General features: G+C 39.6%; 1 protein-coding gene across 1 annotated transcript; it reads right to left on the bottom strand.

The window, feature by feature from the left end:
- Positions 1-175: 175 nt before the first annotated feature.
- On the bottom strand, positions 176-10,473 carry slc3a2a (solute carrier family 3 member 2a). Its single transcript, XM_057855751.1, has 11 exons — positions 10,192-10,473; positions 8,182-8,379; positions 7,931-8,115; positions 7,299-7,472; positions 5,377-5,471; positions 3,297-3,433; positions 1,298-1,407; positions 1,031-1,230; positions 894-974; positions 597-816; positions 176-533 (listed from the first exon to the last, which is right to left on the bottom strand). Exons 2-11 carry the CDS (start codon positions 8,370-8,372, stop codon positions 394-396), a joined length of 1,533 nt encoding a protein of 510 aa, XP_057711734.1. The 5' UTR covers positions 8,373-8,379; positions 10,192-10,473; the 3' UTR covers positions 176-393.
- Between the last annotated feature and the right edge of the window lie 4,629 nt (positions 10,474-15,102).

Below are 15,102 nucleotides of genomic sequence, written 5' to 3'. Positions count from 1 at the left end.
GTCAGACTGAGAGCTGCACGGGGGCGTCACGCGATGTTTAATTCCCGCTAATGTCACCTTCAAACTTCCCCCGCCGCACCACAGTCGCCCTGAATGAAACGTTTCCTTCACACGTTTGACATTTGAGTTTCAAAGAAAAAGATGCAACATTTTTTCACAACACACGTAAACAAAGTCAGTCCAGAACTTTCTGTTTATTCATTTCCGTTTGCGACTCAATGACAAAACTAGTAAACGAGAACGGAATGTCAAACTTTTGTAAACAATCTGCATATTCGCCAAAACAAAATTCAAGTGGACTGGCCGACGCGCAGTGATTTTAATGACCCATTAGACTTGTCAAATATGTCTTTTTTTGTTAAGTTTTTAACTAACTACCTCATTTCTGACTCTTCAGCCCTTGTAGGGAAACTGCAAGAGGACACCTTGTCCTGGTCCTAGAGTGACTTTGTCCAAGTCCACTGTGGATTCAACCTCCATTGCTGGATCAGTGGACAACTTAACTGTAGCGGATTTTGGTAACTTGACTTCTTCTGCGGGTAGAAAATATCGTTAACTGCCATTTTGACCAAATCGGATGCAATTTGCAAACTTGCCTGTGGGTGCTAGCTTGAGCTGAAGCGTCTCCTCCACTTGACCCCAGTTGACCGCCGTGACGAATCTTTCGCTCTGGTCCCACAGTCGCAGGAAAGCGAGCGTCGAGACTGACGACTGGAGAGGATAGTAGTCGCCGTGGAGGAGGGAACGCTCTTTGCCCCGCAGGTCGCTCAGGGATTTGAACCACATCCTGACCGCCGAGTATTCCTCGCGGTCAGCCTGCGCGGAGTACAGTCAAAGAGTATGAAACGCGAATGTCCGACGTGAAAGACTTGCGTCGTTCTTTACACGCCGACCTCTGTCGTAGCGTTGACGGCGGCTTCGTCGGCTTTGGAGTCCTTCTCGAGATCCCAAATCATTTTGGGAGGTTTTTCATCCTTGATAAGAAAGCATTAAGTTCTGTAGACTAGTAAAATGAGTTTTTTCTTTTTACCTGCATCTGAAGGCCGATCTCATCACCGTAGTTAAAAACGGGCGTTCCGGGCATGGTGAAGAGCAATAGCTGATAGAGTCGGATAAGAGCCCGAGACACTGCCAGTTTTGCTAGCTGTAGCCGCCTGGCGGCACCGAGCCCCCAACCCAGACGTCTCTGCTCCATGTGCAGGGTGTTTACGGCGTCGATACGCTGCGCACCTTTGATGAAAAAAAAAACCCGCAAATTCGTCATTTGAGGCCTAAAGCGCCAGGGCTCGGGGACTACCTTGAAGGTTGGTGTCGAGCAGGTCGGACAGCATCAGGTCGACGCCTGAGGTGTTGAGCAGCTGGGAGATCTCCGCGGCTGAAAAGCCTTCAGCTACACCCATCAGCATCCTGGAAAAGGCAGTTGCAGTTCAACAAGAACACGAGAACGAGGAAATAGCGCTCAAAATAATGTATACAATTGGCCAATTAAAGCATTTTTAAAAAGGTTAACTGATAATATCGACATCGGTTTTTGTTGCCATCAAAGTGAAGGTAGAAGCATTCTGCCTTTGTGCAAGGGCTGGTCACAGCAATTATGCTTTTTGACCTTTAGATTAGAACTGAATTAATCACGTTAAAATATTTGACGCAATTAACTACACGTCATTCTCAAAGTATCGGAATGGGCAAAAAATATCGGACATGCCTTTTTTTTTTTAATTAAACTTTTCTAATTGTATTTAACATTACAGACATAATGTGTTACGCTCTTCCAGAGTCTTTAGTTGAAGCTTAAGGCAGGGTTATCAAATTTATCGCGTTAACGGCGAGAATGAATATTTTTTACATTTATCACGTTACAATATTTAACGTAATTAACGCATGCGCTGTACGACCCGCTCACGCGTTGTCGCGTTCAATCTATAATAGCGCCGTTTTACCCATACAGTATATAGAGCTAAAAGGCATCATAAAAATGATCACTCAGCATCAACTTTTAAAGGCTTAAGCAACATTGCATATTCTCTCTGGCAAAGATTTAAAAAAAAAAATCTTACCGTGTGTGCAAGCCTGGAGACTACACATAAAATGTCAAAGATTGTGAACATGTGACGGAAACTATGGTGCATTTTCGTCTTGTCAGACAAAAATAGTCATTAGTCTCCCAATGTTTTAGTCTTAGGATTTTGATCAGGCATCTGTGTGGGCAACTGTGGCCTCCACTGACTGACGGTCGGACCCCGGAAGGACCCCGCAGCAGTTTGAAGGCAGGCTGCTACAGGAAGCCTCAGGCTCGCCGGTTTTGTAACTATTGTAATAAGTTTTTGATCTTGCATGAGAGACTACGCAATGTTGGTTTAGCCTTTTAAGATGTTTACTGAGCGATCCTTACCCTTTAAATGTCACTCGTAGAGTTAGCGTAGCATTCGCGTTAGCTTTAGCATCCTTCATCTTTATCAATAGACAGAATTAATCCTTTAAGTCTCAGGTAATCATTGTAAATTAGAAGCTGTTGAAGCATTTTTTTAAACATTCTATGTGCTTTAAAAAGTATATCGGCCTTTAAATATCGACTTACAAAATCGGCAATCGGTATTGGCATTCGAAAATCCTATATCGATCGAACTCTAGGGATTATGGTTAAAAAGTCCTTATCTGACCACTGTAGTTGCTACTAAAATCTTCCACTAGCATCTGTGTTAGCTTATTTGCTAACTTTGACGGCGCTAGACATCCAATCCATTTTGACTGGGAGGTTTTAAAAATGGATGCTGTCAATGGTACTGAAACGAGGCATTCACAGCCAGTCTTCCAAGTTTTAGGGCATTTAAAGGTTGATTTTTGAGTCACTTTCTATTCATTCAGTTCCTGCACAGTAACCCAAAATCAACAAGAATTGACCAAAAATCAATATATTGTGGAATGATTTCCTGACCCATGTTTCGATATTTGTCGTCTCGCCATACCGTTGAGATTATTATCGTGAGCCTTGTATCGCAATGATGATGTACCTAGAGGTTCCCCCCTTATTTAACGCCACTGACGTCAAATCCATTTTGACTGGGAAGTGTGGACGTCTTTGCTTAGCTTAACATTTAACCTCACCTTAAGTGAAATACAGAGCTTGAAAACACCTATCCGGTGAATACACAACGGGATACTTTGAAGCTGCTTTTTTTTTTATATCCTGCCCATTTCTCACGTAGACTCCCCCGCGTTCCTGGAATGCTTTTCATTCTGCACCGAATTTCAAAAGTCAAGGTGTCCTGCAAATTTAGTAGCAAAAATATAGTTACTTTTTCACAGCTTCATCTTCAGTGTCATTCCCCTTAAGCACATCTAGCAGCGGAGTCAAGTCCGCCGAGTTGGCCGTGCCGATGTCGGAGAGTTTGATTCCGTCGACGCCCAGGTCGAGCCAGTGCTTCGCCGCGTCCTGCGAAACAAACATGGGAGACGATGAGACGCCGAGAGGAGATATCAGGCATGAAAATGGGTCAGGGGTTAAAAAGGTGGAGGAAATATGTGCCAGTACACTGTACAACTAATTTTCTCCCGATTAGTCACCTAATCGAGTAATTTTCTTCCCTGGAATTCTGCAGTATGTGGGATTAACTCCAGAAATCGTTATTTATATGACGAACATGACGTGCTTTTATTTTGAAATGTTCACCAGAAGTACGTTCGCTAAACCGCTAACAGTAAGCTTTATATTCCACAAAAAAAAAAGCTCTTTTTGTCATTGCATGTGGTGTCACTCATCAATTTTTTTTCCATTTTATCCGTTTGCAAATGCTGTTATCTAGCGATTTTTCATTTTTAAAGTGTCACTTTTCAACCGCAAGTTTGCGTTTTGGAGAAGACAGCCAATGTTTTATAGCAAGCCAAAGTAGGTTGTCTTTTTTCCCCATTAGCCTCAATGTAGCAATGCTAACGTTTACAGAGTTTAATAGAGATGAGTTTCCGTTGTTTGACTGAACTTTAATTCTACGGCGTGTTGACAAATAAACATCTGTGAAAGGAACTGGAGTCTCATATGCCCTCAACACGCACGTGTACACACACGCATGCAACGATAAAACGCAGCCGTTAAAATTACCACCCTCATTTTTACAGCAGGGCCGAGAACGAAAAGTCGAATTTGCCACGTGGCAAAAATGGAGTTTGACATGTACAAAATGGATTTTGGTGTGAGTCATTTTTTGGGGGTTATACGGCATTTTTTGCAGGCCATGCACATCAATGCCATTGACAGCTATGCACGTCCAAATTTTCCATTGATTTTTAATGACAGAAAAACATGTGATGCTATGGTTTTTGATTATACACTTACCATTACAGCGCATTGACATTCAACTGGCACCCAAATAAGGCTATGACCGTCCAAATTTTCCATTCATTTTGAACAAAAATCCATCTTGCCACATGGCAAAAAAAAACAAAGCCACATGGCAAAATCCATTTTGCCACGTGGCAAAAAAAAAAAATGCCACATGGCAAAATCCATTTTGCCACATGGCAAAAAAAAAAAAAAAAATGCCACATGGCAAAATCCATTTTGCCACATGGCAAAAAAAAAAAAAAAATGCCACATGGCAAAATCCATTTTGCCACATGGCAAAAAAAAAATGCCACATGGCAAAATCCATTTTGACACATGGCAAAAAAAAAAAAAATGCCACATGGCAAAATCCATTTTGACACATGGCAAAAAAAAAAATGCCACATGGTAATATCCATTTTGCCACGTGGCAAAAAATAAATAAAATAAAAATAAAATGCCACATGGCAAAATCCATTTTGCCACGTGGCATAAAAATGCCGCATGGCAAAAAATGTCACATGGCAAAATCCATTTTGACACATGGCAAATACACTTTTAGTTCTCGCTGTCTCTCCATTTTTATTTACCGTGCGATAAATGGACTCATTGCATATTGCGACATGCTTAGCAACTTAAATAAAACATGTCGTTAGTTAGCTAGATGGACTTACGATCTGCCAGCTTGTAAATGTCTCCGGTCGTCTTCCAAAATTACAACTGGGTGACAGCGTTTTGGGCGTTCATTCACGGCCGACGTGCAGCCTGGCTTGGCATTGAAGAGACAGGACACAACAGTGTACCCTCCTTTGTTTCGTTGAAATATGTCAATGTTTTGGCTTTTTTAGCTTTGTGCCGCTTTCCTTGCTTGTATACCAAGTGTCCGACATTAAAAAAAAAAAAAAAAAATCTCCCGAACCCCCCCCCCTTAATAATTTTCTCCTCAGATCTACACAATTCACGTAAGTCACCCTTTTGACTTCAAAATGGCAAATTTCTCCAAAAGGGGAGAGATTTTTATAACAGATATGGACGGATTGAACATCCGCGAGTCCTACCTGAACGCTGGCCAACACATCGTTGAGATCGGCGGTGCCGAACCATGGCGACGATCCTAAGTAGTTCGGAGTCAGGTCAAGCACCACAGAAATGCCTAAAATTGGAAGGAATGGTGTCAAATTCAATCCGAGTTGATATTTTTGGGCTGATTCTGTAATACCACAAGATGGCGCCAAAGCCCTGGTGAGTTCGAGGATGAAATTAACCATTTGTAGGGCACTGTTAGCTGCGTTTACAGCAGTGCTTCTCATGTTTTTTGTTACTATTGTTGTTTGTTATACAACCCCTAGCAAAAAGTATGGAATCACCAGTCTCGGACGAGCACTCACTCAAACATTTTATCATGTAGAACAAACTCTGATAGTTCAAAAGTGCAACTATTTAGCATTCAGAAACGAAATGAATTAGAAGAAATGAATTAAAAAACATTGTGATAGTCAGTTAATGTTACTTTTATAGCACAAGTGCAGGGAAATATTGGCAGTGTATCAAATACTTGTTATCCCCACAGTATATGGAATTCCTCAATTCTGAGGGAAAAAAATGCTGGAACTTTTGTTTGGTGCCGTTCCAGTGAGATTTACAAAGATGACTGCCTGAAGAAAACAAAAATTCTCTCAGTCCTTGATGATATGGGGCTGCATGTCAGGCAAAGGCACCAAATGATTGCATTTGAAATAAATACAATTTCAGTTGAGTCATAAATGAGGACACCCACACATTCAATCCCACTTAAAATCACATAAATCTACACTCACTAAAATCTCTAAATCTGTAAATCTCACTGGAACAGCACCAAACAAAAGTTCCAGCATCATCACCTTGTTAAGAGTCAAGAATCTGCATTGGACAAGGTGATGATGCTGGAACGTTTGTTTGGTGCTGTTCTAGTGAAATTTACAAAGATGACTGCCTGAAGAAAACATCAAAATTCTCTCAGTCTTTGATGATATGGGGTTTCATGTCAGGCAAAGGCACTGGGGAAATGGCTGGGGTTAAATCTTCAATAAATGCAGAAGTTTACTTTGAAATTTTAGACAGCTTTCTTATCCCTTCCATTAAAAATATGCTTTTTTCATTTTCCAAGATGACAATGCATCATGCCACAGAACAAAAACTGTTAAAGCATTCCTTGGAGAAAGACTCATCCAGTCAATGTCATGGCCTGTAAATAGCCCAGATCTCAACCCTATTGAGAACCTGTGGTGGAAATTGAAAAAAAAAAAAAAAGGGTCCACAGCAAGGCTCCGACCTGCAAGGATGGTCTGGCAACTGCAATCAAAGAGAGTTGGCACCAAATTGATGAAGAATACTCATGAAGTCCATGCCTCAGAGACTGCAAGCTGTCATAAAAGCCAATGGTGGTGCTGCTAAATCCTAAAGATGTGTTTTGAGTGTTATTTCTTTGTTTGTTTCTCACGATTCCATATTTTTTTTCCTCAGAATGGAGTGATTCCATGTATATTTCCCTGCACTTGCTATATAAAAGTAACATTTACTGACTACCACAATGTTTTTTATTCATTGTCAAGAGTCATGAATCTGCATTGGACAAAGTGATGATGCTGGAACTTTTGTTTGGTGCTGTTCCAGTGAGATTTACAAAGATAAAAAAAATAACATAAAATTCACATTTACTGACCACCACAATGTTTTTTCTTCATTTCTTTTCGTGTTTCTGAATGCTAAAGAGTTGCACTTTTGAACTAATTTTTTTTTTTTTCAAGCTTTTTATGCGAGTTTGTTCTTCATGATAAAATGTCTGAGTGAGTGCTCGTCCGAGACTGGTGATTCCATACTTTTTGCTAGGGGGTGTATTAGCATTAAGCTAACGGATGGATGGATTGAAGGTCAAATGCAATTGCGTGGTGTCAACTCCACATGCATTTTACTGTCCCTTTGTGAGTAAGCAAGTCCTCACCCTTCTTGTGAGCCTTCTCCAGCACCGCCTTTAAGTCTTCCTTGCTCCCCAGAGTCGGGTCGATCTGCTTCAGGTTGAGAGTGCTAGGCTGGTCCGCCTGCACGGTGTGAAAAGGCCCAAGAACCAAACCTTTGACTTTAAGCTGGTTGATGTTGTCCAGTTTTTTCTCAACACCTGGAGAGATGCGAGGGAAGAGTGTTGACACAAATCAGGAACATGTGAACAAGCCCCTTCTGGCTGTCTAGCAACCATGTGAGCACAAAAAGATCCTTTATGGGAGAACAAATCATGCGTGCTGGTGGTTGGAAGCCTGCCAAAGACCTCTCACCAGTAGAATAATGCGTATCCCCGCCTCCTAAATGAGGACCAGAGTGTGGGAAACCAAAGCGCTGAGCTAAGCTAAAGCTGTAAAATAACAGAAGTCCGAGCTAGCATAAAAACGACGGAGTTGCTTAACCCTCAGCTGATATCAGAGCACATGATACCAAAGAAATGACTCAGGGGTTTTAGTGTCGTCAGACCTTTAGACATTCGACGTGTCAGCTGTTAACAAGTCTCTTTTATGACACGTGAAGTCTTTTGCTATTTCCGGACGTTATCAACTTCTCAACTCTTCTGTTTCTATACAATACCTGCCAATCCATCAGCGAAAGCTTCAGCGTCACCGATCTGGTACAGAGGTCCGTTATTCCACCACCTCATTTCCGGGATAGGTTTGCAGCGCGGCGCGTTGACAATAATGGCGATAGCTCCTGCTAGCATGCCCAACCAGCCCAGCCAGAAGAGGATAAGCAGCACCCAACGGGTTCTTACCCATCTAAAAACAATGGATTTTTGAGAAATTTCTAGCTAGGGAAAAAAATTGATTTGCAGCAGATCTTACCCTGGAGTACCAGCAACTTTCATGAGTTCTTCTTTGGACAGGCCAGTGAACGCCACTTCTTCATCAGAACCCTTGGTTTTAAGGTTGCCGTTTTTTTCGCCACCGGCAGTCTGCCCGTCACCAGTCATGGGCTGCTTTTCAGGGTCCAGCTCGTTGAGCTCCACGTCCTTCATGTCCACCTCAGTGTTCATCTTTATTCTGCAATGAACATGATCGTGTTTCAGCACCACTGACGGCGATAGACGTCAAATTCATTTTGCCTTGGAAGGTTAAGGTGCGAATGAATGTAGGTGGATTTGTGTCTTTATTATTGAATTTAAAAAAAAAAATGTGTTTGAATGCAAAAATAAATTTGTAACTCAAACAATGCATTTGAAAACTATTTTTCTTTGACTTAATTTTTTTGGGGGGGGATTGAAACAACTTTTTTGATTAAAGTAATGTAGTTTGGCTTTTGGGCTGACTACCAACCTGACTACCTGACATCTTGGCTAGGACATTTGTGTCTTTATTATTCAATCAAAAAATAAGTTGCTTCAAAAAACAAAAAAAATTCTAAAGAAAAATCACTTCAATCAAAAAAAAAAAAAAAAAAAAAAAAAAAAAAAAAACATTTCAATCGTAGAAAAAAAGTTTTTGAATGCGAAAAAAATATTTCAAACTCAAATATTTGCATTTGAACACTTAATTTTTCATTGTAACGGTTTTCTTTGATTGAAGCAATCCTTTTTGTGTTTGGGCCATATTATGGGTAGGTGTCTAAATCATTCAATCCCAGAAAAAGTTGCTTCAATCAAAAAAAAAAACAAAAAAACTATTTTCAATCAATGAAAAAAAATATTTGCAAAAATAAAATTGCCCTTCCCTTATATCCCCATTTGGAATATATATTTTTTATTGAAGTGTCACTTTTTTTGGAGAGCAAAAAGTTTTGAGCTCATTTTTTATTTGGAGTACTGAGAGTTTTGAACGCACTTTTTTTTTTAAGTTGAAAAAGCTTTGATTGACTCATTGAATCATCAAATTTCTGAGTCAAATATGTTTTCGCATTCAAAAACTTTTTATGATTGAAGTTTATTTATTTTTGATTGAACTGATTTTTCTTTTGAAATGTTTTAGTTTGAAGCAATTTAATTTTCGATTGAATAACAAAGACAAATGTCGTAGCCAAAATGTGGCCCAAACCCAAAACTACATTACTTCAATCATAAAAAAAGAAAAAAGAAAAGAAAAATTGTTTTCAAATGCATTTCTTTGAGTTTCAAATTTATTTTTTGCATTCAAACACATTTTTTTTTGATTGAAGCAACTTTTTTTTGATTGAATAATAAAGACACAAATCTTCCACCATACAAATGAATAATCTCACGGTCACGTGTGTGGTAAACGCAAAAACAGCAATTGTAGTACGTCAAAATTAGACGTCTGTCACCGTCAATGGCACTGAAGGAGTTAATTTATGACAGTTTGAACAGTAGGAGGCTGGTTTATCAGTTTTTTTAGTGTCAGGGTTGTAAAAGGTAATTTGTCCAAGTTAATGTGTGTTCTAGTGAAAACAGCTAATTTTTAGAGCAATTCTGGTTGTCTAAATGAACAGCAACTAATATTTTAGCTATCGTTAGTCCTATTTTTTAAATAAATTATTTTTCAGAGCGCAGTGACTGGACTTTTACTACTTGTTTATCACAAAAAAAAACACCAACTTGACGAATAAAGAACGTTTGCTGCACGTTGTTGTCTGATGTAATATCACGTGCGAATTACATGATGCTAATTTGCTAGCTAGCGTGCCAAGCGTCCTCAAATTTAACCATGAAACATTGTAAAATGTTCATTTTTATTCAACATTACGGACTGTTTGTTTAGAGCGCATTTTATCGGAAAATTACATTTTTTATCCCAGAAACTTTTAACACGCTAAAAAAAAAATGACGAAACAGCCACGTCATCGCTGAGGCGCATGTTTGTTTAGTCTTTGCGCAAAACCGTTGTGAAAACAGCTATATTTACCTGAGCGAAGTGTTGGAAGAATCTATAGCTGTTGCTTGGTCAATCCTTAACCACTCGGCCCTTTTTAATCTGATTAGAAAAGAAGTTGTGAGTCTTTTTGTAGCTGTTAGCCCTCCTCCTGAGTGGGTGGCGACTCTCTTCCTAGAAAACAACTTGGAGTCGACGCCCTCAAGAGTGTTTTTCTATCATATAATATAACCTCTAAATCCACACAAGCTTGTTTTGTAAACCTTTAACCCAAGTCTGGACAGAAAAATACAGAATAATAATTTTCATAGGAATAAATTGCTGTAAACCTTTGATGGAAAACTAGCACATCCTTACTCAATGACGTCATCAAGCGCTTCATTCAACTTCTGATTAAATCATGACACAAAAGGACTCATTGACTTTGTGATTAGTCACCATTTGATTGGATCATTTGCTTTTGAGTTTTGACAGAACTGCAAGGGAGTCAACATCCTATTATGCAAGCAATGGAACGAAAATAAGAGTTAAAACTCAAGTAGAGTTCTCGGAAACTTTACAGTAGTGGTGGGAACCCTCCCGATTTACGATACAAGGCTCACGATAACGATCTCACGATATGGGATACAACAGTTATCGAGACATGGGTTGTTCTACAACATACAATATATTAGTGCTGCAATGATTAATCGATTAACTCAAGTAATTTGATTAGAAAAAAGATTCAAATTAGATTTCAAATTAAATTCTGCTGCTTGAGTATTCTTTTAATTAAGGTGACGTTGGAATGGTTTTGAAAGTGTTTTCATTTACCGTAATTTCCGGACTATCAACCACTTCTTTCCCTCATTTAAAATCCTGCAGCTTATAGTCCAGCACGGCGTATTTGGGTTAATAGAAACAGTGCAGGCCAAAAGTATTGGCACCCCTGCAATTCTGCCAGTGAATGCTCAATTTATCCCAGAAAATGCTTCGGTAGTAATATCTTAATTTATTTTGCTTGCAATGAAAAAACACAAAAGAGAATGGATTTTTTTTCAAATCATTATCATTTTACACAAAACTCCAAAAATGGGGCGGACAAAAGTAAAGGAACCCATTGAAAAATCATGTGATTCTTCTCTAATTTGTGTAATTAACAGAACCTGTGACTTACCTGTGGCACGTAACAGGTGGTGGCAATTACTAAATCACACTTGCAGCCAGTTAAAATGAATTAAAGTTGACTCAACCTCTGTCCTGTGTCCTTGTGTGTACCACATTGAGCATGGAGAAAAGAAAGAAGACCAAGAACTGTCTGAGGACTTGAGAAGCAAAATTGTGACTAAGAATGGGCAATCTCAAGGCTACAAGTCCATCTCCAAAGACCTGAATGTTCCTGTGTCTACCGTTCGCAGTGTCATCAATAAGTGTAAAGCCCATGGCACTGTGGCTAACCTCCGTAGATGTGGACGAAAAGAAAAACTGACGAGAGATTTCAACGAAAGATTGTGCAGATGGTGGATAAAGAACCTCAGCTAACATCCAAACAAGTTCAAGCTGTCCTGCAGTCCGAGGGTACAACAGTTTCAACCCGTAATATCCGTCGGCGTCTGAATGAAAAGGGACTCTATGGTAGGATACCCAGGAAGACCCCACTTCAGACCCAGAGACATAAAAAAGCCAGGCTGGAGTTTGCCAAAACTTACCTGAGAAAGCCAAAAATTTTTGGAAGAATGTTCTCTGGTCAGATGAGACCTAAGTAGAGCTTTTTGGGAAAATGCATAGAACATAGAGCTTACAGGAAAAAAAAGGAGGCCTTCATAGAAAAGAAAACGGTCCCCACAGTCAAACATGGCGGAGGTTCCTTGATGTTTTGGGGTTGCTTTGCTGCCTCTGGCACTGGAATGCTTGACCCTGTGCATGGCACTATGAAGTCTGAAGACTACCAACGAATATTGCAGCAAAATCTAGGGCCCAGTGTAAGAAAGCAGAGTCTCTCTCAGATGTCATGGGTCTTCCAGCAGTAGAATGACCCAAAACATACGACAAAAAGCACTAGAAAATGGTTTGAGAGAATGCACTGAAGACTTCTAAAATGACCAACTATGAATCCCATAGAACACCTGTGGAGAGATCTGAAAATGGCAGTTTGGAGAAGGCACCCAACAAATTTTATGACAGTCTTATGGCGCTACTGTCAAATAAAGTGTTACCAAATACCATAAACAGCAATTAATGAAACAACTGGAACAGTAACTGAAGAAATAATTCGCACAGAACATGAATTTTAAGTTACATCTATAGCGCTGCAATGCATGCTCGGAGGCATGTTGGATGACAACAGTGTTGACAGCAGTTGGCAGCAGAGGATGACTGTTTCCCCCAGGGGAGCAGTGATGGCCAAATGAAGCTTCTTGACCTTCTAACCCTAACCCTGTCTTCTTTATATCGAGTAACTAGCAAAACGGCTAGCTTGTACTCCTGGGAAAAAGCTAACATTAGTACGTATTTGGTAGTTTTACTGATTTGGGTGGATACACTGCCCTCTAGTGGAAACAGTGAATATAACATAACTCACTTCACATGGCTAAACCCAGTTGCTCCATGTTAAGACCAACATAAGCTAAGTTATTGTTTGAGCTAATGTTTTTTTTTTATGGATTTGTCATTTAGTTTACTGGTATGTGTTTGAACAATTTGTGAGGAGCATTGTTTAAAAAAATAAAAAAAAGTTAGCATTTTATAGCATTTCAGCTAGTGGACGTTTGTTATGCAAGTTAGCCAATTGTTGTAATTATTAGAATTATAAAGCATTTCCGCTAGCAGACTTTTGCTATGCAAGCAAACAGATTGTTGCAAACATTAACATTATATAGCAGTTAAGCTAGCTGACTTTTGCGATGCAAGGTGGCCAAGTGTTGTAAACATTAACATTATATAGCATTTAAGCTAGCTGACTTTTGCTGAGCAAGTTAGCCAATTGTTGTAAACATTAGCATCATGAGCATTTAAGCTAATGGACTTTTGCTATGCAAGTTGGCCAATTGTTGTAAACATTAGCATCATTAGCATTTAAGCTAGAAGACTTTTGTTATGCAAGTCAGCCAATTGTTGTAAACGTTAGCATTATATAGCCTTTCAGCTAACGGCCTTTTGCTACGCAAGTAAGCCAATTGTTCTAATTATTAGAATAATAAAGCATTTCAGCTAGAAGACTTTTGTTGTAAACGCAAACAGATTGTTGTAAACATTAGCATTATATAGCATTTAAGCTAGCTGACTTTTGCTATGCAAGTTGGCCAATTGTTGTAAACATTAGCGTTTTATAGCATTTAAGCTAGCTGACGTTTGCTGTGCAAGTTAGCCAATTGTTCTTCCTGTAAATGCCCGAAAATGAACATAAAGTGACCTAAAAATACCCCCCAAACCAGGAAGATGGCTTTATTTCAGTGCCATTGACAGCACTAGACGTCCAATTTATCGTTGACCATCCCATTCAAAATGGATTGGACGTTTAGAGCCGTCAATGGTAGCCAATAAGCTAACACAGACACTACTCAACGGAAAGATTTTGTTAGCAACCTGTTGGCTCCTTTAATTTGTATTTATACAATGAAAACTTTTAAAACGATACATCTATTCTTGGCAGGAGCCGTTTCGGATGCAAAGTATAGCGATACATCATTATTTCGATTTATTGTCACACTCTGACTTTACAGGTGTCAAAATCGCAGCTTGGGGGCAAGATACGGCCCGCCACATTACTTTATGTGTATCGAAATGTTGGTACGTGTTCATTTTGAAAGTAGCATCAAACGCACGTGTCTTGGAAATGTCACGGCAAACACACGGACCACCTGTTGCTGTTTTTAACTGTCGACCCCGTGTGTTTGCGCTTGGCAGTGTTGCTGTAATGGAGCTGTTGACCGAGGACACGCCGGCCCTGCGCCAATTATGAAATGAGATTTACCCAGTCTCATCATCTGTCATGTTATTTTCTGGGGATCCGAATAGAATTTAGATCAACCAAGTATTGTTCCATCTAAATCCAAACACAAAGCAACAGTTCATACGATTCCAGCATATGCAGTATACATATAAAAGACTATTTCCGGAGTATCTGTGAGAGCTAAGCGAGTCTAGTGGATGCACATGAACGCACGCATGCGGGGCCTCACTAGAAATTCCTTTCTGATCCCCCACAAGAGTTTATTTTGCTTGCACGAAGTGGAAGTACACACACACACAAAGACCAGTTCAAACTGGCTTGCATTGTTGGAGATCAGTAGAAGTTCCCTCGCAACATCCCATGCATTTAAAGCAGAACAAGGAAGGAGTCTTGTTTTATAAAAATTGAAAAAACATTATTTTCCCCATTAAAATAGGTTTATTTGAACACTTAAATACTTTGAGTAAGTGTAAGTGTTTCATATAACTATATATAACTGCTTTTTTTCCCTCATTTTGAATCCTGCGGCTTATTGTTCAGTATGGGTTATTTGTTGTTTTATAAGTTCATAAGACTGCCATAAGACTGTCATAATTTTGACATGACTACCATGGGCATTACTGAACGCTTGTGACCAATGCTTAATTTGTAAATCATAAGGTGCCGGAACGCAAAGTACATATGACAGCGCAGGGATGACGAGACGGGCACAGGTCCCGGAACATACGCAGAAAATGGTGCTTAAAAACAACTCACAAATGCCCACTTGTGGGACTTACAAGCCTCAATTTCAGATATTATCTATGGTATAACTGGTATGACAACAATTACCAAATATTTAATCATACAGAATTTTGACATGACACTATCAGAGGCATTACTGAATGCTTATGACCAGTGCTTAATTTGTAAATCATAAGGTGCCGGAACGCAAAGAACATATGACAGCGCAGGGATGACGAGACGGGCACAAATCCTGAAACATACGCAGAAAATGGTGCTGAAAACAACAC

The sequence above is a fragment of the Corythoichthys intestinalis genome, chromosome 13 (assembly GCF_030265065.1).
Source record: "Corythoichthys intestinalis isolate RoL2023-P3 chromosome 13, ASM3026506v1, whole genome shotgun sequence".
NCBI lineage: Eukaryota > Metazoa > Chordata > Actinopteri > Syngnathiformes > Syngnathidae > Corythoichthys > Corythoichthys intestinalis.
Note: the sequence above shows the minus strand (reverse complement) of the source record. Positions and strands in the feature narration are given on the sequence as shown.

Coding starts and splice junctions, on each gene's coding strand:
- slc3a2a (XM_057855751.1), bottom strand. CDS start 8,372: ATGAACACTGAGGTGGACATGAAGGACGTGGAGCTCAACGAGCTGGAC. Junction 5,472..7,298: donor GGAGAAGGCTCACAAGAAGG/GTGAGGACTTGC, acceptor TTCCAATTTTAG/GCATTTCTGTGGTGCTTGAC. Junction 817..893: donor CCGTCAACGCTACGACAGAG/GTCGGCGTGTAA, acceptor TACTCCGCGCAG/GCTGACCGCGAGGAATACTC.